The sequence below is a fragment of the Rhineura floridana genome, chromosome 7 (assembly GCF_030035675.1).
Source record: "Rhineura floridana isolate rRhiFlo1 chromosome 7, rRhiFlo1.hap2, whole genome shotgun sequence".
Classification (NCBI taxonomy): domain Eukaryota; kingdom Metazoa; phylum Chordata; class Lepidosauria; order Squamata; family Rhineuridae; genus Rhineura; species Rhineura floridana.
This window is the reverse complement of record NC_084486.1, coordinates 145660619-145685902: the sequence shown is the minus strand read 5'-3', so window position 1 is coordinate 145685902 and position 25284 is coordinate 145660619. Positions and strand designations below refer to the sequence as shown.

The following is a 25284-nucleotide window of genomic DNA, read 5'->3' as shown; positions in this document are numbered from 1 at the left end:
TTGACCACGGTATCCTTTTAAACCGCCTAGGGGGATTAGGAATAGGAGGCACTGTCTTGCAGTGGTTCCGTTCCTATCTCTCGGATAGGCAGCAACGGGTGGCATTGGGAGATGAGGTTTCAGACCCTTGGCCTCTTCATTGTGGAGTGCCACAGGGTTCTATCCTCTCTCCCATGCTATTCAACATCTATGTGAAACCTCTGGGAGCAATCATCAGGAGTTTTGGGTTGCAGTGCCATCAGTACGCAGATGACACTCAGCTCTATCTCTCCTTTAAGTCCTCACCGGAGTTGGCTGTGAATACCATGTCCAAGTGCCTAGAATCCGTAAGTGGATGGATGGGAGAGAATAGGCTGAAGCTGAACCCCGACAAGACTGAGGTATTACTTGTGGGAGACAAAAGGAAGTTAGGAATTACTGACCTGATGCTTGATGGGGTAAGTTTACCCCTGAAGGACCAGGTCCGCAGTCTTGGGGTCATACTTGACTCCCAGCTGTCCATGGAGGCTCAGATTACAGCAGTGAGCCAGGCAGCTTGGTATCAATTACATCTGATACGGAGACTGCGTCCCTATCTTCCTGTTCACCTGCTCCCTCAGGTGATACATGCCCTGGTCTCCTCTCGCTTAGACTACTGCAATGCGCTCTACGTGGGGTTACCCTTGAAAACGGTCCGGAATTTACAGCTGGTACAGAACGCAGCGGCACGCTTGATTACGCATAGCCGTCGCTGGGATCATATCACCCCAGTGTTATTAGATCTTCACTGGCTACCAGTTGTCTACCGGGCCCAATTCAAGGTGTTGGTGTTGACCTTTAAAACCCTATACGGTTTCGGCCCAGTATATCTGAAGGAACGCCTCCAGAATCACCGATTGTGCCGCCTGACGAGATCAGCCTCGCAAGACCTTCTCTCAGTCCCACTGGTGAGAACAGCTTGGCTGGTACGGACCAGAGAGAGGGCATTCTCTGTTGTGGCCCCCACCCTCTGGAACTCTCTCCCTTTCGATCTCAGACATGCTCCCTCCCTGTCCAGCTATCGCCGAGCCTTGAAGACCTGGCTGTTCAGGCAGGCCTACAAGATTGGGACAGATTAATTTATGTTACAATTGATTTAATGAATGGTTTTTTAGCTTAAAATTTGATTATGTTGATCTATATGTATTGTTTTTATTCTTGTTGTTCGTCGCCTAGAGTGTCCCTAACCCGGACAGATAGGCGGCTGAAAAATAAAATTTATTATTATTATTATTATTATTATTATTATTATTATTAGTGTAATAAGGGCAATCTCTGGCAGCTAGTGAAGTGTCTCAGATAATCCCTGTTTAAAGTAATGTCCTTATCTCCCAGTCCTGAAAAAAATCCCTCCAATTTGCTTTGTCGTCTTATTGTTTACAACTTTGCTCCATCTTTGAACTGTGAGGAAGGAGAGAATGTCTATGTAATCACTTTTTATCACATCACTGTGAGCACTTAACAACTTCTCTGGGTTTGCCTGCAGGTAGTGACCTACTATCCGTACTTTGGTATTTGTCTTTGTAGTTTTGGGTTGGTGGCAGTTTATAAAAGTTGCAACTTGTTGGAGCCCAGAGAATTTGTTTGTTGATCAGGTTCCTGGGAATCCTATGCATGCTGTGGCCAACTCCTCTGAGCAGTGGGGTGGAACCTGTGGCCCCAGATGCTGCTGGACTACAATTCCCATCATCACTGACCATGCTAGCTGGGTCTGATGCAAGCTGGAATCCAACAATATCTGGAGGGCCATATCCCCACCCCTTCCTTTGTGGAAGGATGCATATTACTATTTATTTAGTCACAAATCTTACCAACATTACATCCCAGGATAAGAGGCAGTGTGCTGTAAAATAGGTCATGAACATGTTAAAACAAATAGGAGCTGTGAACAAGGTAGAGGAGCACCATTCCATTATAAGGTTCCACTAAAAAATCATGGCATCTGAGGCCATGCCACAACTCTGGTGCCACTGCAGAAACGTCCTGTTTTGGGCACTGCTAGATCTTACCTCTTAGAATAAAGACACTTCTTATAAAGCCTCTGTGGAATATTTCAGAGATTGGGGAGGTTCCCACTTGCCAGCACATTTCAAGAAAATCACTTTATCAAGGATATTTATTTCAATGCTTCTTGGAAGACTACTTCTCTTGCAGTTCAGCACATCTTGCTGTACACCGCCCTGAGAGCTCGTTGCTATAGGGCGGTTTAAAAGCGTAATTAAATAAATAAATAAATAAATAAAATCTAGCAGAGTCTTCCAAGAAGCACTGATATTTTCTTGAACCAGGAACGTAATCACTTGTTCAACTGTCCACATTTTCTCTCACACACATACCCTTTCCCATAAAATAAATCTGTGCCAGGAAAACCCCAGATTCTGAGATTGCATAATTTATCCAGATCACATAAATTTGGTTTACATTATTTATTCTAAACGGTTTGGTGTACCGTGTTGCAGTGTTACAAGTGTGACAAGTCAGCTTGAATTAAGTTATAACAGCTCTTTTATATTGCTATAGACCCCCCTCCCCTTCTTACTAGTTCTTGTGGAGCCTTCTCGTTGATGGTCAAAGTACAACTACTGTCAGCACTTGCCATATTTTGGATATTCTTACGTGAATGCTGACAATCCAAGTTGAATTTTATGAATGTCCAAAAATAGATGTATGTTTACCCACTTTTTGGACACAGACCTGTGAATAATGACAAATACATTTGGGTGACTTTCACTATTCACTGTTGTATGTCCTGAGGTGTCCACCCCTTTTTTTCTTTAGTTAGAATGTTGTCCAGGATTATGAATGTTTACCAAATTTTAACACTCACATAGCAGTCATACTTAGGCTGCATACAATACACACTATATATCACTAATAGTCAAAAAACCTTGTGGTTTAAGAACGTACCTATAGCCCACAGATATTTCTATCAAACTTTAAAAAGTAGGGAAATTGGGCAGCTATAGTGAATGTGCCAGGGGAGCAAGAGACCTGACTTCCTCTCTGAGATATTGGACTGCCCTACAAATTTGTCAAAATGCAAATACAATTTGGTTTCGTCTTTCACAGTCCAATCCACTTCCTGTGCAGCTTGGAGAATTTGGTAACATGTGCCTCTGAGCATATGGTGAGTGGTGGCAACACCTGCCATCTCCAAAGATGGAGAATTACATTTTTGTATGTTTGTTGGTAGTGTTCTTACTTTGCTTCTGTCCTGTGTTACTAATGTTTCTACAGAGAATCTAATCTAGAAAAATTTATTTCCCTCATTATGCATCCTAGAGACCTGTGTTGAATTTATTTTTATTAATTTCAATGCCTTTTTATTGGACAGTGTCATATGATGGTGAAGACAGCCTTTTGTGTTTCAAATTGGAGGTTATGTTCTATTTCTATTTTGGGTGCGTTAACAGTTGAATCCGAAAGTACAGTTTGATGTAAAAATCAGACTTATTACAGTATGTTGCTACTCAAGCAATGACTCTAGCTGTTGGAAAAAACAAACTTGGCCTACCCAAGATGCATGTTTTCAGCTATATTTAAACCACTTCGTTTAAGGAAAGGTGGGCATGGTCAATTAAAAATATAGCGCACACCTAGAAATTTGCTAGAATATATTTCACCTCCTGACAATTGGAAACTATTCTGCAGAACAGTCAGTGCCATTATTCCACAATTGTTTTTGGAGCTTTTTTTAGTGTTGCAAAATGTTGCTGTACAAAAGAAAATGATTTACTATAGGAAACATCACTAAAATTGCAAAGTAAATCAAACATATTTAAAGTTACTATCTGAATTCTGTCAACTGTTTTAATATTGTTGTTTCCTCCCTGCTAAAACAAGATCAGCACAGCATGTCTTGTTTCTTTTTTGCCTATTAGTGAATTTCTCTGCTTTTTAATCCAGGAGGTAAGAAATGGGATCCTGTGAAAGTTTGCTGAGAATGGATTGATCATTTGCATGCTTATTGAGTTGTGGGATTTGCTCCCTTGCAATCATGCTTAGGATAGGTGAAACTGACCACAGGGGATGGGGAGTGGGGGAGGAGGAGGAGGGAGGGGAGGGAGGGCAGAGGGGAGGAGGGGGATGGGAACAGGTAGGAGGGAGAGGGGAGGAGAAGGGCAGGTTTGATCATTTGCATGTTTATTGAGTTCAATGGGATTTACTGCCCTGCAATCATGCTCAGGATAGGTAAAACTGACCAGGGGGCAGGGAAGGAGGGCTGGAGTGGGCAGGGGAGGAGGAAGAAGGAAGAGGGGAGGGGAGGAGGAAGGGAGAGGAGAGGAGAAGGAGGGGAAAGGCAGGTCTGATCATTTGCATACTTATTGAGTTCACGTGGAACATTTCAGCATAACAACTGTCTATGTGTGAAGATGGTTGTGAGAATGTGTGCACCTGTTGAGCCCAAATTGGGGAAGATGACAGTTTTAAAGAATGAGACATTTATTCTATACACTATTCTATACACCCTTCTCCCACATGTGCGTGCAAACACCACCAGCACTGGATAGTGGAAAAAGGATATTTTGCTAGGGTGAATGTAGCAAAAATCAAGCTTTTTATAATATAAGGTTAATAAGATTGCAGGCACCTGTATTCCTAGGAACTGATAAGGGAGAAAAAAATCATAGGGCAAGAACCTGTAGATCTGTGTTTATTCATTACAGACAGCCGCACAGCTGCTTGCATAAAACATATAAAGACCAGATGGGTCTTGTTTACTTTGGTAAGATAAATGTAAAGGGTACTAATGATTTTAAAAAAAAAAGCAGCCAGGGGAAACTCCATGGTAAGTCCTTGGTGAACAGCTCAGTGAAGTTGCAGCAAATCAGTTATGGCAGATAGAAGGGACACCTGTGCTGTGCATTAAGCATAAGGTCTTGAGTATGCACAGAGAGGTTTTGAGCCTGGTGTGGCTAATGGAAATGCTTTGATCTGGCAACTAGTGTGTTTACAGCCTCTATCTATCTATTTATTTATATCCCACCTTTTCTCCTAGGAGCCCAAGGTGGTATACATGGTTCTCCCCCTCCTCCCTTAATCTCCACAACAACCCTGGGAGGTAGGTTAGGCTGAGAGGTGGAGACTGGCTAAGGTCATCCTCCATGGACAAGTGGGTAGTTGAACCTTGGGCTGTAAACACACTAATTGCCAGATCAAAGCATTTCCATGAGCCATACCTGGAGGGAAAATAGGTTGATCTGCCCTTTGGTTGAGAAATCTCTTTGAAGCTGAATTTTTTAAAGAAACACACTCAAGCTGGTTTTACAGTAAAAAGGGGTGGGGTTTGACTATCATTGTGTGACCCCATTTTCAGAAGAGAGGTGAAGATGCATTGGAACTGGCAGAACAGTGAGTGTGGATCTACCCTTGGTCTCCCAGGTCCTAATCCAATACTCTAACCACTACACCACACTTGTTGCTTCCAGATGGGTGGCTCCTAGCCCTAATAAATTACTGCTTTTCCACTGGCCATAATCCTGAGATTTTGTAAGATCGCTCTGGTTGGTTTGGCAGTTATGGACAAGGGATCAGTATGGATTATTTTACTCCAGTGCATTTTAAGATATTGCTGGTTTTATAATTTATGCTGATTTTTTTTTTTTTACAACAGTCTGAGACTCTCTAGATAGGATATGTTACTTATCTTAAAATTAAGCATTTAACTACAGGAACTAATAGATGGAACCTATTATAATTCATAGCTAGTATCATTCATTCATTGGCAATCACTCGTGGCCGAGTAAGATTGTCTTCCAAGATGAAGGTCTTTAACAGTGGGTCCGTAAGTATCTGCGGAGGTCAATTCTGGATCCACACAGCCTCCCACAGTGAGGATATCGGTTTCCAGATGGAAGATGGTTGCGATGAGGATTTGTTTGTATAGCACAGTGGGGAGGAGAGCCTGGCTGGGAGTCCAGAGTCTGTGAGTTCAAATCCCCGCTCGTGTCTCCTGGGTCTCAAGGGCCAGCTAAAGATCACCCCCACAGTGAGTGGCTCAGGTTATGTGCCCTGCCACAGTGCAGCTGTGGGCAAGCTGCATAGTCCCAAGGAGCCCAGTTGCCCGCCAGCTGGCAGTTGCGGACAAGGAAGGGGCTGGCTTGTGCAGCTGTGGCAAGCTCAGCAGGCCCTAGCCAGCAGGGGAGGACTGGCCTCAAAGGGAAGCAGTGGTAAACCCCCTCTGAATACCGCTTACCATGAAGACCCTATTCATAGGATAGCCATAAGTTGGGATCGATTTGAAGGCAGTCCATTATAATTCATACTTTTATTGCTGAAGTTTTTGGTGCTCACAGTCCTGATCTATCTTCACAACACCCCGGTTAAGTTCCAGACCCCCAAGAAAAAGTGAAAATCGCCGAAAAGCGGAACTCCATCAGTAAAATGGCACCTGACGCTCAGCTGCTGAGCGCGTCATGCCAAAAAACGCCATGAAAGCAGAACAAGTGCCGTATGAGTTGGGCCTTAATCTAATTGAAAATGGCCGTATCAGTGGACCGCCGAAAAGTGGGGCCCTACAGTATTCAGGACCATCCAGTTAGTCTTTGTGAATAAGGGTGGTGTTCAATGCTAGGACTACACAGAGTAGACCAACTGAAGTTAATTGACATGACAGACTTAGGTTTATTAGTTTCAGTGGATCTATTATTGAGTAGGACTTTGTTCAATATGACTTACATGCTCTGTTTTCTGCTCCCTGCACCAGCACTGGTCCCACATTTGTAAGTGCATATGACATACTAACATTGCTATAGTATATTTTCTGTGTGTTTACTAGGGATGGAGGAGAAATTAACTTCAGATCATATTTAAAGGCAGACCGACTTAAGTCACGCTTTCCAAAAGAATACATGAACTGAAACATAGGCATCCTTCAAATGTCACACTTCCCCAAATTTTACAAGGCAGTTATCCAGCCACGTAATGTGTCCAAAAGGTTGTATACTAGGGGAAAGCATGCATAAAAATGCATATATTGGTAAAAATAACATACAAAGGTGCATTACATTAGGATAAATTGCTGTTCAAAAGTTTGTATATTGGGCAAAATTACATACAAAAATGTGTATATGAAGAGAAAGTTGCGGATAAATTTTCATGAGAACTTTTTTTAAAAAAAATTCCAACTTATGGAAATGTTGAGAACTGAAGATTGAAAAAAGAGAAACTTGAGTGAAAACAAAAATGTCAGATTTTCTCATCCCTCGTGTTTATAAAAATATGGATTACTAGGGGCTCTGCCCCTGCTTGCTTCACTTGCCAACCCGCCTACTTTCACCAGTACACCCACACACGGGTCATCAGCCCTCCTCCCCCATGGGTTTATTTATTTATTTATTAGATTTATATCCTGCCCTTCCTCCCAGTAGGAGCCCAGGACGGCAAACAAAAGCACTAAAAACACATTAAACTATCATAAAAACAGACTTTAAAATATATTAAAAGAAACACATCCTTAAAAACATATTAAAATAAAACATCTTTAAAAACATTTTAAAAAAGCTTTTAAAACATCTTTTTTTTAAAAAAGTTTAAAAAATCTTAAAAAGCAATTCCAACACAGACGCAGACTGGGATAAGGTCTCAACTTAACAGGCTTGTTGAAAGAGGAAGGTCTTCAGTAGGGGCCTAAAAGATAACAGAGATGGCTGTCTAATATTTAAGGGGAGGGAATTCCAAAGAGTAGGTGCCACAACACTAAAGGCCCAATTCCTATGTTGTGCAGAATAGACCTCCTGATAAGATGGTATCTGCAGGAGGCCCTCACCACCAGAGAGTAGTGATCTGCTGGGTATATAAGGGGAAAGACAGTCTTTCAGGTATCCTGGTCCCAAGCTGTATAGGGTTTTGTACACCAAAACTAGAACCTTGAACTTAGCTTGGTAGCTGATAGGTAACCAGTGCAATTCTTTCAGCAGTGGGGTGACATGTTGGCAATACCCTGCCCCAGTGAGCAGTCTCGCTGACACATTTTGCACCAGCTGCAGCTTCTGGACCAACCTCAAGGGCAAGCTCACATAGGTAATCCAGCCATTACAGTAATCCAGCCTGGAGGTTACCAATGCATGGACAACAGTGGTCAGGCTATCCCGGGTCCAGAAATGGCCGCAGCTGTCTTATCAGCCGAAGCTGTTAAAAGGCACTCCTAGTCACTGAGGTCACCTGAGCCTCTAGCAACAAAGATGGATCCAGGAGCACCCCCAGACTACGGACATGCTCTTTCAGAGGGAGTAAGACCCCATCCAAAGCAGGCAACTGACCAATTATCTGAACTCGGGAACCACCAACTCACAGCATCTCTGACTTGCTAGGACTCAGACTCAGTTTATTGGCTCTCAGCCAGCCCACCACCGAGTCCAGGCAGCAGTCTAGGGCTTGCACAGCCTCTCCTGATTCAGATGTTACAGAGAAATAGAGTTGGGCATTGTCAGCATACTGCTGACACCTTGCCACAAATCTCCTGATGACTGTTCCCAAGGGCTTCATATAGAAGGGCTTCATATAGAACAGCATGGGGGACAAGATGGTACCCTGCGGCACCCCACAGTTGCGGCACCCCACAGCACAACTGCCAGGGGCCTGAAAGACAATCACCCAATGCTGTTATCTGAAAATGACCTTGGAGATAGGATCGGAACCACTGTAAAACAGTGCCTCCGATACCCATCTCCCCAAGTTGGCCCAAGAGGATACCATGGTCAATGGTATCAAAAGCCACTGAGAGATCAAGTAAGAATAACAAGGTCACACTCCCCCTGTCTTTCTCCCGATAAAGGTCATCCATCAGGGCATCCAAGGCCAATTCAGTCCCATAACCAGGCCTGAACCCAGACTGGAATGGGTCAAGATAATCTGTTTCATCCAACAGTACTTGCAGTTGTTCGCCTCTCCTGACACGAACCCACCCATACACTACGCTCAACATCAAAGGCCCTCCTCTGAGTGCCTACTCCAACGAAAGCTTGGAGGATGTCAACAAGGGAGAGGGCCTTCTCAGTGGTGGCCCCCAAATTATGGAATGATCTTCCTGACGAGGTGCGCCTGGCACCAACACTGTTATCTTTCTGGTGCCAGGTCAAGATTTTCCTCCCAGGCATTTTAGCATGTGTTTTTAAATTGCTTTTTGAATTTTTTTTTTCAATTTGTACATTTGTTTTTAATCTTTTTAATTGTTGTAAACCGCCCAGAGAGCTTCAGCTATGGGGCGGTATACAAATGCAATAAATAAATAAATAAATTGTTGGACCACAACCCTCTTAATCACCTTCCCTAAAAAGGAGATATTTGCGAACGGGTGGTACTTGTCACAAACCAATGGGTCCAGAGTGGGCTTTTCAGGAGTGGTCGGAATACTGCCTCTTTCAGGGTGGCTGGAACCACTCCCTCCCGCAATGATGCATTGACCACACCGTGGATCTACTCGGTCAAACTCCCTCAGCAAGCTTTAATAAGCCAAGAAGGGCAAGGGTCGAGAGGACACATTGCTGGCCACATCGTTGCAAGCACCTTGTCCATGTCATCAGGCCACATCAACTGAAACTGATCCCAAGAAGTTGCAGCAGATGTTGTGCTGGACATCTCATTGGGGACTACAGAAGATGTGGATGGGGCATCAAGATTGCTATGGAGGCAAGCAACTTTACCCTCAAAGTGCCTTGCAAACAATTCACAGTGGGCCTCAGAAGGGTCTAAAACTCCATTTTCTGGAGCTGATGTCAACGGACCCCTGACAATATGGAAAAGCTCCACTGAACGGCTACTTGAGGATGCAATGGTGGCAGAGAAGTGAGCTTTCTTCGCTGCCCTCATCATCTCACAGTAGGCACAATTATGATGTTTTACTCATGCCCGAACAGCCTCACAGCATCGCCACAAACGCTCTAGCCATCATCCAGGCTGTTTCATTGCCCTTAGCTCACTAGTGTACCAAGGTGCAAACTGGACTCCACAATGCTGGAGAGCACACTCGGGGTCAATCATGTTAAGAGCCTGACACGTCTCGCTGTTCCACAGCATGACAAGGGCTTCAACACGGTCACCTACTCTATCTATTGGGAACTCCCCCAGGGCATTCAGGAATCCTGTAGATTCCATTAGTCTCTGGGAGTGGACCATCTTAATCTGTCCACCACCCCTGCAGGGGAGGATCAGAGCCATAAGTCTAAACATCACCAGGAAGTTGTCTGACCGTAACAGTGGGATGACATCCACCCCCATATTTCCAGACCACCCCTTCCTCCATCTGGAGCAAAAACCAAGTCAAGGGTGTGCCCTGCCCTATGTTTCAGGCCTGTGACGACTTGGGACAACCCTACAGTCGTCATGGGGGCCATGATGTTCCAAGCCAGAACACAAGAGGCAGCCTCAGCATGACACTGAAATCACCCAGGACTATGGTTCTAGGCTCCTTCAATACCACAGCCAAGACGGCCTCTGCCAGCTCGGTCAGAGAAGCTGCCGGGCAGCAGGGTGGATGGTATACCAGCAGCAACCCTAGTTTACTGTCTCCTTGGCCTGACACTAGGTGTAGGCCCTCACAGCCAGCTCCAAGACAGAGTGGTTTCCTGGTGACAGAGATGGAAGTTCTGTAGACCACAGCAACCCCTCCCCCTCATCCCTGTAGCCTGTGTTGGTGTTGCACTGAGTATCCAGGTGGACAAAGCTGGGTCAGATAAACTCTTCCCAGCTCAGCCACACAGCTCAGCCACACAGGTCTTGGTAATGCACACCAAATCGGCATCTTCATCCACGATCAAGTAATGGATGACTGTGGTCTTATTAAGCACCACTCTGATGTTAAACAACAACACACACAGGCCAGTGGGCACAGCAGATGAGCAACGAGGAATCTATCCATGAGAGGAGTGGAAGCAAGGAACAACGCAGCCTTGCCCTTGTCTTCTATGGTATTTCCCTACCTCCCCATTGCTATACCTCCCTCTACCCATGATCATTGGAACTGGGGTGGCATCACTCATGTTCCTCCTTGCTAAGACTCCTCCTAAACAACTGATATGGACCCAACAAGAGTCCACCAACAAAACCTGCCTGAACCAGTTATTCCAGTAGGCCTCTGAGAGAATTGGGAACAGTCAGACCCGCTCAATGTCTTTCACACAGGGCACATCTACTCCCCCTCTGTCTCACACCCAGGTAGGGCCAGCCTTCTGCCAGTTGCAGACTCTCACTCTGAAGGCATCTGGTGACTTTCTCCTATTGTTCAGTTCACTGCACAGGCTCTCACCCTGCACAGGAACTACACATGCGCCATATGCCCTCCCCACTACCAATCTCCTCTAGATTGGTCTAAAAAAATGGAAGGGGGTAGCGCCCTTGCCCTTGGGACTCCCTAAGGGGTTCCCCAAGGGGCAACCCCCAAGGGCAGCTGGGCTTTTATGCCCCCTGACCCTGCCGGGAGCAAGATTAACTGCAGCCTCTCTCTGGAGTCAGGGTCGGGCAGGGGTCCCAGTCCTTGCAGCACTTACCAGGGGCTTCAGCAGTCTCAGGAGACAGCAATCCAGAGGAGCGAGCAAGCAAACACCCAGATCCTGAGATACTCACTCCCAGGGCAGGTCTTTTCCAGTTCCCCAGTGCTGCAGCTGTTCCCACCTCCCTCCCCCCACAGGTCGCCAATGCTCCCACCTCCCTCCCTGCACACGGGTTACCAGCCCTCCCTCCCCCCATTGGGTCACCAGCCCCCTTGTGCCATCCCCCGTGGGTCCCCCTCCACCCCCCTCCATCCCCCCTCCATCCCCCCACAGGTCCCCCTCCATCCCCCATGGGTCTTACCCCACCCACCAATGGACCCACCAATGGCTGGGCCTGTCCAGGCCTAGCCACTACAGTGCACCTCACTTGCCTCCACTGCCTTCCCACTTGCTCACTGCGAGTGTCTCTGCCAGTGCTACCACCACTGGGATCCCTTGCATGCCACCGCTGTCTCTGGGTGCCTCGGGCAACCCACCAGGCCACTGTGCAGTTCACGCCCTACCCTTGCCACCGGGCGCTTCAAGTGGGCACCAGTGCCACCACTGCTCCATCTTGCCTTGCAGTGTCACACTAAGCATGAACACTTACAAAATATATGGGAAGATATTTTCAACGCAACCTATCAACCAATTAAAGAATGGTTTGCCCTGCAAGATCAGAATCTGGGTCCATTTAGTCTAGCACATTGCTTCCAATTTTACTTAAGTTTGCCATTCGATAAAGTTTTTGAAAATAAAAAAAATAGTGTATATATATTTTATGGTGTATAAAACTTCAACAGAGATAAGATATCTCACAGTTTACAAAATGAATGGTGTCTGTGTATGTCACTTCATTGGTTTAGAAATGCTTTTGGATGAATAAAACATTAATCCAATTGTTTAGAGGTTTTTGAAAAATTAAGCGTTATGTAAATGCTTTTAAAGAAATTAAATTATTAATAAATGAATTGATTGAAACTATAAGACTTCAGTCTGAAGCCTTACAACGGGTTTGATTCTTGTTGTTCTGGAGGGCACAATCGCTAACCCTTCTAACCGTAACAGCAGCCTTATCAAAACAGCAGCTCCCACCCGGCCCCATCTATTTCAACAGGCCACAGTTTACGTTGCAAAGAGAAACACAAGCACTGAATCTATTCTGCATGTGTGTTCAAGGTTGATTAGCTGCTTTGCATTGCATCTCTGTTTGTTTTTCCATGTCATCTTCCTCGTGAGCAGCAGCTGGGCAGAACCTCTCCAATGTAACCAGTGTGACATATACAGCTATATACAAGGTCACCTGGAAGCAAAGATTTATTTTCAGAATATGGAGGATCATCTTCCAGTTTGCTTGAGCTGTCTCAGTGAGGCCCCCACTTTCTAAGAGATGGAAACACAGAGGGCTGCTTAATTTCAGAGGGCAGCATCTGTTATTCCCACCCCATAAGCCACTCACAGAAGTTACCTGGGTGACTAATCCATACATGTGGAAGGGGGGAAAGTGTAGAGGGTGGCTAGGAGGTTAAAAGATATTTGTCATATTTGTTAGGGCGTTAATTATTAACAATACATTGGAGAGATGGAAAATCATGAAGTGATGGAAAGTGCAAAACTCCAATTGACATGTGCTGTGACCATACACACCATAAATTTAAAGCACATTTTAAGTACAATTTCCAACCAAAGAATCCTGGGAACTGTAGTTTACCCCTCATAGAGCAACAATTCCTAGCACCCTTAACTAGCTCTTGGTTCCGCTTTCCAGGATTCGGGGGGGGGGGAGTTTTAATTAATTAATTAATTTAAAATATTTCCATTCCGCCCTTCTACCGTATAATAGGGCACTCGGGGCGGCTTACAAAAATAAAATCAGACATGTACATAATAAAATTGTAAACAGTAAAATCACAAAAACATTACAATAAATTTAAAATACATAAAATACAATTAAAATTTATAAAAGATTTTAAAAATACAATTTAAATGTATGGTGTGTATGCAGCAAGACTCGTTCAGATTACAGATGTTTATAGACTCTGTCCATGTTTTCCTTGCAGATGCTTAATCTGAGCATAGTTTTACACAACCATTTTCAGGCTGCCATGGTGAAGCCCACCCCTTAGCACAGCAGGTGGTCTTGTGAATGTGTCGACACTGTTCAGACATTTCACATATTTCATTTATTTTCTTTCCATTTAACTTGTTAATAATCTGCTAAAAATACTCAAAGCAATCATAGCATGACAGGGTTGGAATTCACCCTTGAGGGCATCTAGATCAACCTCTTGCTCAGTGTAAGATGCCGCTACAGATGGCCACCCAACCTCTGCTTCAACAGTCTTAAAATTATTTCAAAACAACACATTCTGGAAGGAATCCACACTGACAAATACACACATGCAAAAAAAACCTTGGCCCACCCCTCATTTGAAAGCCTCTGTGTCAGTGAGCAGATCAGTAAATCCACCTCCTCGATAGCTTTTGTGCTGGTGGGGGGTTGAGATAAAATTGCTTTAAGGGGACTTTTTCTGTGTATAAATGCATAAAGAGCAGGAAAATATTCTAACCATTGCAGCAGCTGATACTACACTATTTTCATTAACTTACAGATGTGGGGAAATTCCTTGATTGTTAGGCCACATCCACACCATTCATTTAAAACAGTATGAGATCAAATTAACAGTCATGGCTTCCCCCAAAGCATTCTGGGAACTATAGTTTCTTAAGGGTGCTGAGCATTGTTAGGAGACTCCTATTCCCCTCCCAGAGCTACAGTTCCCAGAGTGGTTTAACAATCAATCCCTCTTCACAAAGAACTCTGAAACTAGGACTCTGGGAGGGCAATAGGGGTCTCCTAACAACGTTCAGCACTTCTCAGGCTCATCTTATAGGGCCCATGTTGTCTTCTGCAATCTGTGGCTCCTTTTAAGGAATGAAGGTCAAATTAGCGGTGACCTAGTTGGGGAATTCTCGCCAGGGCCTTCCTGCTTGCTGGAAGCCTGAGCCTACGCCTCGGGATCTGACAGCAGTGGTATTTCTCCAAGTGTTAGTGAATGGGGGAAAGGTCCAAGGTGGAGACCCCTACTCAAGAAGGGCCGGAGAGCGTGGCTGACTGCTCTGAGCTGCTGGTGCTGGTGTTAGAGAACTGTAAGCTTTTGGTCCAGGGCCATGACAGTGTCTTCTCTGTTGATTTTTCCTTATCTTTCCTTGTCTCCATAGCTGCAATCAGTGAGGCTTGTTAGTTCCACCTGAAGATCATGCCAGGCGTGTACTGCCGGCCAGGCTGGACTGCCCTCCCTCTACAGAGCTCTTGTGTGAAGGCTTATGCCAATGGGTATTCCCTGGGACTCACCGCTCACCTTACTTACATGAACCTGGAGCAACAGCCTGTGGAAGGTAAGGGCTTTTTTTGGAGATACAGTAGGGCCTCACTCATACAGCAGGTTACGTTCCGGACCCCCGCCGAAAAGCGAAAACCGCCAAAAAGCAGAACTCATTGAATAGAATGGTGCACGATGCCCAAAAACCACCATAAAAGCAGAACAAGTTCCGTATGAGTGGGGCTTTAGTCTAATTGCATCTAATTGAGACCGCCGCATTAGGGAAGCGCTGTAAAGCAAAGCGCCGTAAAGCAGGGCCCTACTCTACTGTGGTATGTTCTGATTGCACAGATGAAAGATGCTGTTCTTTATTCAACAGGTGCTGTAGTATCTCTTGACTCTTGCTCCTTCTGCTGATTCAGATGCATGGCTTCCACTGGCAGAGATGTTATATGTGGGATTTTATTTATTTGTTTATTTCATTGGTCACTCTTTTTATATAATAAAAAGTCTCAAAGGGACTTGACAAAAAATACATTAAAACCAGAAACAGTGAAAACAGTGACAATGCCAAATCCAAAAATAGGGTCATCCAGCAATATGTTAATAAGGTCTAGCTCACCAATGTAGGAGGCAACATTGACTGAAGGCCTAGGTGAATAGAAAGTTCTTAGCCTGGCTTCTAAAGAATGGAAAGGATAATGCAAGGCATGTCTTCCTGCGGAAAGCATTCCAGTTGACAGGGGCTACCACTGAAAAGGCCCATTCTTGTGAGGCACCTCCGCACCTCCCTTGGTACTTACCTATATACAAATATAGATTAGGGTTGCCAGGTCCATGGCTTGATCCTGTATCTTTAGGAGAAGAGACAGTCAGCCAAGTGCAGGTGTTCTTGCAACCCTGTAATGGGAACAACCACAAGGTGGAATTCTCCCTTCCCCCTGCACAACATTTAAAGATACAGAGGACCTCTTGGTTGCCAGGCCCAGCCTCCGAGAGGTCTTCTGTATCTTTAAAAGTTGTATAGGGGGAAGGGAGAATTTCACCTTGTGGTTTTTCCCATTCCAGTGTTGCAACAACACCTGCACTTGGCTGACTTTCTCTTCTCCTAAAGATACAGGATCAGCCTCAGGCCATGAACCTGGCAACCCTAATATAGATACAGTCTAGGCATAATCAATCTCTGAAGAGCAGAGAGGACAATTCTTCCCCCCCCCCAAAGGCACTGGGTTGGGTGGAGAACTTCCTCTCCGCCCTGCCCAGTGCTGAGATGGGGAGGAAATAATGCCACCCTCCCCCCTCTGCTGATCAGCATGGTTCAGCTGAGGAGGGGTGGGCGTTTGGTGTGCATATGTATGTATGTGTCCATCCTCTGGTGCATATGTAATGTGTGCTGGGCTGGTGCAAGGGGTGGACTGATTCCCAACCGACAATCTGGCTTCTTTTGCACAGGAGTATTCGTTTATCCCCTGGAGGAGTCAGAGGTGGTCTCAAGCTTTGAAGCTGTGGCAGGAAACCAAACCTCCACCTTTCAGATCCAGAACCGGCCCCGGGTGGAGGACTGCTGCATTGACTGTAATGCAAGCTGGAACCAGCCACTCTGCTGCACCAACGGTTGGTTGTGCTAACATCTTGCAGTGCAAAGACATCAACTCAGGGTGAATTCACATACCCACGTTCTTAGTATGGAAAAGTCACCCAAGGTGATTTGTCCTCTACTTTCAGACAGGAAAGAGTTCAGCTATCTACCCCAACAACAATATTCCTAGGCTAGAAGGCCAAACAAGAGATGGATTGATTCCCTAAAGGAAGCCACAGACCTGAACTTACAAGATCTGAACAGGGTGGTTTATAACAGATGCTGATTGAGATCACTGATTCATAGGGTCTCCATAAGTCGAAATCGACTTGAAGGCACATAACAACAACAACAAGAGCTCAAGGCAGGCTACAGCAATGCATTAGAGAGGTGGAATTGCTTTAGTGGTGAAAAGCAGGAACAATGAGCCAGGTACTTTCTGGTCCAGATCTCAGTTCTGCAATGAAGTGAGCGATCTATCACTAAGTCAGGCAGGCTTTTGTGGTGGGCTAGGTTTTATTATTGTTGTTGAGATTTTTAATGTTTTAATGTATTTGTATGTTTTTATTTTGTACGTCGCCCAGAGTGGCTGGGCAGCCAGCCAGATGGGCGACCAATAAATTTAATAAATAAATAAATAAATAAAAAGTCAGGAAGGGTTCACAGACTGTGGTCTGTGGACCATCAGCAGTCCACAAGCTTCATTCAGGTGGTCCGTAGCATGTCCGCAATAATTTTTTTAAATTCTATTTCTATTGCTGCTTTTGCTTCTTATATGTGTTTTATTGTATTACAATTTGAATTTTACAAAATGCAAATTGTAATACAATAAAATACATTACAAGAAACAAATGAAGCAATAGAAACACCTTTAAAAAACCATACAGCATCTAGCATGCATGTTACGATTGCTACAACAGGCAGAAAAATTGTTAAGTGAAAAATTGAGGGCTGTCAAGACCCTCAGCAATTTTCAAGTGGTCCCCGAGGGGGCGGGATTTGGGAGCCACGGGGCCAGGTGATCTTGGTCAAGCCACTGTTCTTCAGCACTGTACTGTACGAAATAAGAATTTGGGAGTACCTAAAGGGTTGTTATATTACAAAGATAATGCATGTGAAGCCCCTCAGTAAGTGTCCCATTGTAGAGCTGTTTGTTATCTTAAATCTCAGGAGGATGACTGGGCTGATGTGGATGGGCTTGGGTTTGCGTTTCTGGGTTTCCCATGAGGAGCACAGGGTGGCCATGACTTTTGGCCTATCCCTTCTCACAGCCTGCCAACAAATACACTGCCAAGAAACTTCAATGAGATAATCAATAAGAGTATTTTGGACTCGCACACCTGCACTGTGGTTCTGTTACCCCAATGGTAGCTTACAAATGGGAACAGGAAATGGGGGCTGTGGTGTGACTCCAGTCTTCGCTTTCCTCTATGGGCAGCAGCTCAGTGAGAGGTGTAGCTCCAAGATGGTGATAAAGCAAAGGCATTAGCCTACCCTGTGAGTGGGCAGGGAAGCACCTTCCTAGTTATCTCCTCTCTGCCTTTTGCCCAGGTCACTTGATCCTAGATGAAGACTTAGCACGCTCCACATTCATCATCAGCACAGGCCCCGTTGGGCCCTCAGAAACCTTGACGGTGGTCTTCAGCAGCAGCCAAGAACTGGCCACCTTGCCAAATGGTGCCCTACGTGTCCTCTTCCCCTCTGTGCTCATGCCTTTCGTTGTATCCATCCCTGAAAGTGAAAGTGAGGCGAGAGGCTTGTGTGACGACAGGTTGGCCCTATGGTGATTTTCATGGCTTTCTCAGAGTCTATGCTATGCAATGAGAGAAGGGTAGGGGCTTGAGGAGGCCACAGGGGCCACTAAGAGGCAGTTGGCAAGTAGTTACGGTGCGAGTAGGACACAGGACGTAGATCTCCTATGTGGGTCCTCCGTTTGTACTCTAGCAGAGGAGGTGTGAGGCACAAATAATTGATAACAGGTGCCCGAGCCACTTGGAAGCTTGCTGGGAGTCACATGACTCTGGCTCATAAGCAACAGCCCTTCTATTTCTGATGTTTAGGTTGTGGATGCCATTGCTTATGTGGCCAAAATGGCATCCCTCAGTCACAAGAGGGAGATATCGGCATGCTCCGAAGAAACCATAAGTGCTCAGGGGATCTCTAAAACAGCCCAAAGGGAACTGAACATGCTCTGTGAGCATAGAATGCTAACTTACACCTGCAAACTGGGTGGGAGAGGGGAAGCGGAATGGGGTATAGAGGATGAAGGCATGGCTGGCTGACGAACTACAAGAGCACTGGTATCCTTTCCTGGGGCTTGTGCAAAGGCTGGATTGATGGTTGTGACCTTTTGGCACAGGGGGAGGATGAAATTGTCCTTTAAATCTACAGGCTAGCATTCACCTAGCAGTCTTCTTTCAGAACCAACTTGCACAACCAAATTGATGTGTTGAGAACATAGCTTGGTTGGATCTGCTCATATACACAGTGCTGCTTTGACCATAGACTGAATGCTGCATAGATCCATCCGAGCTCCGATTAAAAAAAACATGCCAAGTTCACACCTCAACCCATATGGACCATGTCTTTGTAAAGCTTCCAAAAATGGGTCCTTCCCACTGAAGTGCAAATTTTCTGAGGACTTTCCTGGTTAAATTGTTCTTGTAAATAGCCCCCCATGCATTGAAACAGTGGGCTGTATTCAACTAAGTCCTACTCAGAGTAGGCTCATTAAAATTAATAAATCTAAGTTAGCCATGTTCATTAACTCCAGTGGGTCTACTCTGAGTAGGACTAACGTTGAATGCAACCCAGGGATTCAGGCATAGAATTTCTCCTGCTGAAAAGTGTCTCTTTTTTTGCATTTGTCTGTCTCTTTTAAAATATATTTGTATGGAACTATGTGATTTTTAAAAACATTCTGGTGAGATTTTCTTTTATAAAAAATAAATCACATTCCAAATCCACTTTAAGGCTATAGTTGCATCCCCCCTCCCCACCATAACAGGAAAAAACAACTGAGTTTAGCCCAGTCCCAAAGGCCTCATTCACACCGTACATTTATTCCACTATTATTCCACTTTTACTGTCATGGTTTCCCCCAAAGAATCCTGGGAAGTGTAGATTGTGAAGGGTGCTGGCAGTTGTTAGTAGACCTCTATTCCCCTCATAGAACTACAGTTCCCAGAGTTCTCTGGGAAGAGGGACTATTAACCTCCTCTGACAGTTGTCGCTCTGAGAGGGGAATAGGGATCTCGTAACAACTCTTAACACCACAAACTACGCTTCCTAGAATTCTTTGGGGGAAGCCAAAACTGTGTAAAGTGGAACAATAGTGGAATAAAGGTATGGTGTGAATGTGGCCTAAGAAGGCCTCTTTGCAGGTCTTGAGCTCTGTAGCAATTAGCAAATGAATACTGCCAGGGCAGCTCTAGTTTGTGACTTTTCTCTCTCCTCCTCCTTCTCCTTCAGCTCCACCAGTTGTTTCGGATCCACTGGTCTGAAGAGTGAGCAGTCCTTCCTTGTGCCTCCCCAGAACACTGACATTTTCAGGGGTGAGGTTTACAACCCCTTCCCCTACGAGTTCACCTTTGAGATGCTGGTTAAGGGACCCTGTTTGCTAGCAGGTATGTAATTTAGTATCTATTTTTTCTGTGTGTGGATCTTTGGAGGGTTGGTTCTTCTGGCATAAGAACATAGGAAGACCCTGCTGATGCAGCCAGTGGCCCATCGAGCCCAACGTCTTGTTCTCACAGTGGCCAACCAGATGTCCATGGAAAGCCTGCAAGCAGGACCTGGCCACAACAGCCCTCTCCCCTTCTGCGATTTCCAGCAACTGGTTTTCAGAAGCATGCTGCCTCCGACTGACCATGGAGGCAGAGCAAGGCCACATCCCCAATCAGATTAGGAAAGGCTTTGGAAGGGCATTTGATGACCTTCCGAACCACACAGTAAATGCACACAAAGATGTCTTTTTTAATACTGATTCCCCCATGTATCCCTGGCAACCCCTACTCTGAAAAGACATTGCTGAGTAAGCCAGGCATTGCTGACTTCAAGACTGGATTACTTCAATGCACTCCAGGTGGGGCTTCCCTCGTGCTTCAGCATAGTTGCTGACAGGAGTGAGACCTTGTCAACATATATCACCTGGGCTCAGCGATTTCCACTGGTTGCTGACTTCTTACCGGGCCAATTGAAGGGATTACTATTGGTATATAAAGCCCTCTACAGCTTGGATATTTTACCGCTTAAATACCATTCTTTAATATTGTGAGTTAGATAGAGTGAAATTCAGGAAAACAGAATTTGAGGAAACTGAATAGTGCAGTAGAGTTTTGGATAGAAAAATGGAAGTTGTTCTTAGCACAACATATAATTTGTAGAATTCATTTGTCAAGGCAAACAGGGTTGGGTTCATCTCTGTTAGGATTCGCCTGTTAGGATCTGGTTGTGTAGATGTTTATCAGCATGAAGAGTGTGCCCATCTTGTCTCTAGCTAAAGGCTTCTTTAGAGGTGCCTGAAAAACAGAAATTGATGACTTAGCCCCAAAGAGAAGCAACAGTCATGGTCTCAGCTGCTGGGAAAACTTTAGCTTTGCCAGTCTGAGAAGTAGAATCCTCACTACACCACAGAGGATTTCACGGGCGGGATAGCATGAGATGGGTAGGAATAAGAAGCATTTGCCTCTCTATGTGTATTATAGGGTGATGAAAAATAATGACTTGGAGGCTCTGTGATGTAGAGCCTACAGTAGTCAACCTAGGTACTCTCTATGTATTTTTTAAAAAAGTCTGACCCTGGTGGCAAGTCACATTTATTATATTATTATCATCCTCATCATAGCTCAGTGGTAGAGCATCTGCTTTGCTTGCAGAAGGTTCCATGTTCAATCCCCAGCGTCTCCAGGTGAAGCTGGGAGAATTCCCTGCCTGAAACCCTGGAGAGCTACTGTCAGCCAGTCACCGTAGACAGCACTGAACTAGATGGACTAATAGTCTGACTCAATATAAGGCAGCGTCCTGTGTTCCTATTATTTATTTATTATATGAATCACTTCCCATGAGGCATCCCAAAGTGATTTACAATATAACAATATATAAAGTTAAATGTATAAAAGTTAAAACAAGTGCATATATAAGAACAACAAAGAAACAATTATAAAGATAAAAACAGTTTAAAACAAAAGCAACACATGCATAAAATCAATTCAGATCCAGGACAGATATCAACTGGGATAAAGATTTTAGAAGGCTTGTTGAAAGAAGAATGTCTTTAGCAGGGACCCAAAAAGACAATAGACAAGGTGCCTGTCTGATGTGCAATGGGAGGGAGTTCCTAAGAGTAGGCGCCTGCCACCACACTAAAGGCCTGATTCCGGCATCATGTGGAACAGATCTCCTGATAGGACAGTAACTGCAGGATGCCCTCTTCTGCAGAACACAGTGATTAGTTAGGTATGTAGAGGATGAGAAGATCTTTTAGGTATTCCCAAAGTGCAGGAGGAGCAAACACACTCATGCTAGGCATAAGACATAGCAGTGGTTCCCAAACTTTTTTCCCAACAGACCACTTGAAAATGGCTGATGGTCTTGGTGAACCACTTAATGATTTTTCTGCCAGTTTGTAGCAATTGTAATGTGCTAGGTGCTATGTGATTTCTAATTGTATTGTTATTGCGTCTTTTATTTCTGACATTGTATTTTATTGTATCACAAGTTGCATTCCATAGAATTTAAATTGTAATTCAATAAAATACAAAAAAATGAAATAAAAGAAGCAATAAAAATACCATTAAAATCAATTTTAATATTTATTGTGGATATGCTGTGGGCACCTGAATGAAGCCCGTGGACCACTGGAGATAGCACAGGAGCCAGTCACCAGTGTAGGGGAGCAGATTCCTGCACTTGAGATCAGGACCTTCTGTATTCCTTCTGTCCACCCCGTTGTCCATTCCTGATCCAGGAGCAGGTGCAAAGCTACTTAGATCCATACCAATCGGGCTTCAGGAGTGGTCACGGAACTGAAACAGCCTTGGTCGCTCTGGTAGATGATATGAAGAGGGCATTAGATAGGGGAGAATTCACCTTTCTTGTCCTCCTTGACCTTTCAGCGGCTTTTGATACTGTTGACCACAGTATCATTTTATGTCGCCTGGAGGGATTGGGAATAGGAGGCACCGTATTACGGTGGTTCCGTTCCTTTCTCTCTGACAGGTACCAACAAGTGGCATTGGGGGAGGAGGTTTCAGACCCTTGGCCTCTACATTGTGGTGTGCCACAGGGTTCTATCCTCTCTCCCATGCTATTTAACATCTATATGAAGCCGCTGGGGTCAATCATCAGGAGGTTTGGGTTGCAGTGTCACCAATATGCGGATGACACTCAGCTCTATCTCTCGTTTAAATCTTCACCAGAGTTGGCTGTGGAGACCTTTTCCAAGTGCCTGGAATCCGTGAGTGGATGGATGGGAAGGAATAGGCTGAAACTGAACCCCGACAAGACCGAGGTACTACTCGTGGGGGACAAGAGAAGGTTGGGATCTGTTGACCTGAAGTTCAGTGGGGTGAGTCTACCCCTGAAGGACCAGGTCCGCAGCCTCGGAGTTGTACTTGATTCCAGGCTGTCCATGGAGGCTTAGATTTTGACAGTGAGCCGGGCAGCTTGGTATCAACTACACCTTATACGTAGGCTGCAACCCTACCTTCCTGATCATCAGCTCCCATTGGTAGTACATGCCCTGGTCACCTCTCGATTAGATTACTGTAATGCGCTCTACATGGGGCTACCCTTGAAGACGGTCCGGAAACTACAACTTGTTCAAAATGCAGCGGCTCGACTACTTACAAACAGTCGTCGCCGGGACCACATCACGCCAGTGTTGTTCGATCTACACTGGCTTCCAGTTGTTTTCCGGGCCCAATTCAAGGTGTTGGTATTAACCTTTAAATCCCTATACGGTCTCGGCCCAGTTTATCTAAAGGAGCGCCTACAACGCCACCAATTATGCCGCCCAACAAGATCGGCCACACAAGGCCTTCTCTCAGTCCCGCCAACCAAATCAGCTAAGTTGGTGGGAACTAGAGAGAGGGCCTTTTCAGTGGCGGCCCCCACCCTCTGGAACTCCCTCCCACAAGATCTTCGGCACGTCTCTTTCCTGAATATGTTCCGCAAGGCCATAAAGACCTGGCTTTTTCAACAGGCTTTTGGGACTTCTGGGGAGGCTTAATGTTCTTATGTTTGAAATGCTTCCTACTCTGTATTTTGCTGTTATTATAATTTATAATTTATATTGTTATAGTGTATTTTAGTGTATTGTATTTCGCTGTATTTACTATATGTACGTCGCCTAGAGTGGCCATTGGCCAGATAGGCGACACACAAATTAAATTTTATTATTTTTATTATTATTTATTTATCACTGCCCTTTCATTCTCCTATCCAGGACAACGAGAAATGCAGGTGCTAAGGAGTGCCAAAGGGAAGTGACAATGAATGGAGCTGTTCCAGAAGTTCTTTCTGATTAGCTGCATCATCTGAAGGATTTATGAAGCAGCTTGTTGGAAATGGCAGGGGAGGAGGCCGAAGCTTTAATATATATACAGACAGACAGTTATAAAAGCATCAAAAAGCCCTTCACATAAGCTTGCTCTGCATCCCTTTTAGGACTTGGTTAATCACTAAAATAATATATATATTACTGTGATTAACAAAGCAGATATTTTATTCATGTGACAAAACATTTTGGCTTCTGCCTTTGCCCAGTAACATATACGTACATGTGTGTATGTGTGTGTGTATAGAGAAATCCAGGCACCTTCTGTTTTAATTTTTAAATGCCTGCTGAAAACCTTTCTGTTCTGCCAGCCTTATGCAGGCAATTAAGAAGATGTCTTTGTGCAGCAGTTGACCTTTGTTTTTATTGTATTTTTAATGTTTTTATTGTACTATTTTTTTAAAAAAACTTGTTGTAAACCACTGATGCTTTTAACAAAATAGCGGTATACAAATATATATATACAGAAATATACATGTGTATATGCACATACAGACACACACACACACAAGCTTTAGTGCTGAGTCTGTACTCTTTTTCTGTCCTGAAAGAAAGATGACTGTGAACGAGAAAGGAAATAAGGGAAAGTGTGTGTGTATGTTGTAGGGGGAGGAGGTGGAAGCAGTTTCAGAGAGCCTGGAGCGTGTGCTTGAGGCAGACGAGGGAATTAATCCCATTAGGAGCTGGCTCAAGTCCCATCCCTCTGAGAGATGCTGCACTTGCGGCCTTGCTGGGCTTCAGTCTAGTAAAAATGTCTTTCCGTGCTGAGGAATGACTTCATTGTGGTCTACGCATAACCTAATAATAAAAAAAATGCTGAAAATGTATTCAGCTCCCTGAAAGCCGTGTAGATGTGCTGGCAGTTGTGTACCTCAATGAAAGCTATCTAACTGTGTGTGGTTTGGGATAAATCTGTGCTAGATTAGTGTTCTGACCACACTCTTAAAGCCTTTACACATTTTGGGACAGTATGCCAGGGAGTTGGTTTGAATTCCATAAGAGCTATGGATAAGAAAGGGACAATCAGGGGACATTCAGTAGGGGACAGAGAGAGTACCTGGGCTGTGTGGATTCTTGGACATTGCTTGCAAAACAAAATGAACCAACACCATTTATGCCAAAGAAATAGCCTGTATCAATTTTGCAGATTTACGCATTTGCTTGCTTTTTTTCTAATTCTTCTGCAAGACAGAGGACATACCCTGACTACTGAAAATCTTACTGCCCCGTACTGGCTTCTGAGGTTTCAGTGATCAATGCCTAGTATAGATTGCTCTGTCTTTGCAGCCATAAGGTGGTATTTTTATTTTATTTTATTTTATTTATTTATTTATTTAT

At 44.6% G+C, this 25284-nt stretch overlaps 1 protein-coding gene across 7 annotated transcripts in view; it reads left to right on the top strand.

Moving 5' to 3' along the window:
• Positions 1-25284, top strand: part of VWA5B2 (von Willebrand factor A domain containing 5B2) — an 80302-nt gene that overhangs the window by 3650 nt on the left and 51368 nt on the right. For 4 of the 7 annotated variants that reach the window (XM_061637473.1, XM_061637475.1, XM_061637472.1 and 1 more), the window contains 4 exons: positions 14709-14885; positions 16262-16423; positions 17940-18171; positions 19860-20014. In XM_061637473.1, the coding sequence (XP_061493457.1) occupies positions 14747-14885; positions 16262-16423; positions 17940-18171; positions 19860-20014 (688 nt within the window). In that variant the 5' untranslated portion in view covers positions 14709-14746. Of the gene's footprint in view, positions 1-14708; positions 14886-16261; positions 16424-17939; positions 18172-19859; positions 20015-25284 lie in introns of those variants that run through there. The other 3 variants (XM_061637476.1, XM_061637478.1, XM_061637479.1) reach the window with 3 other exon arrangements.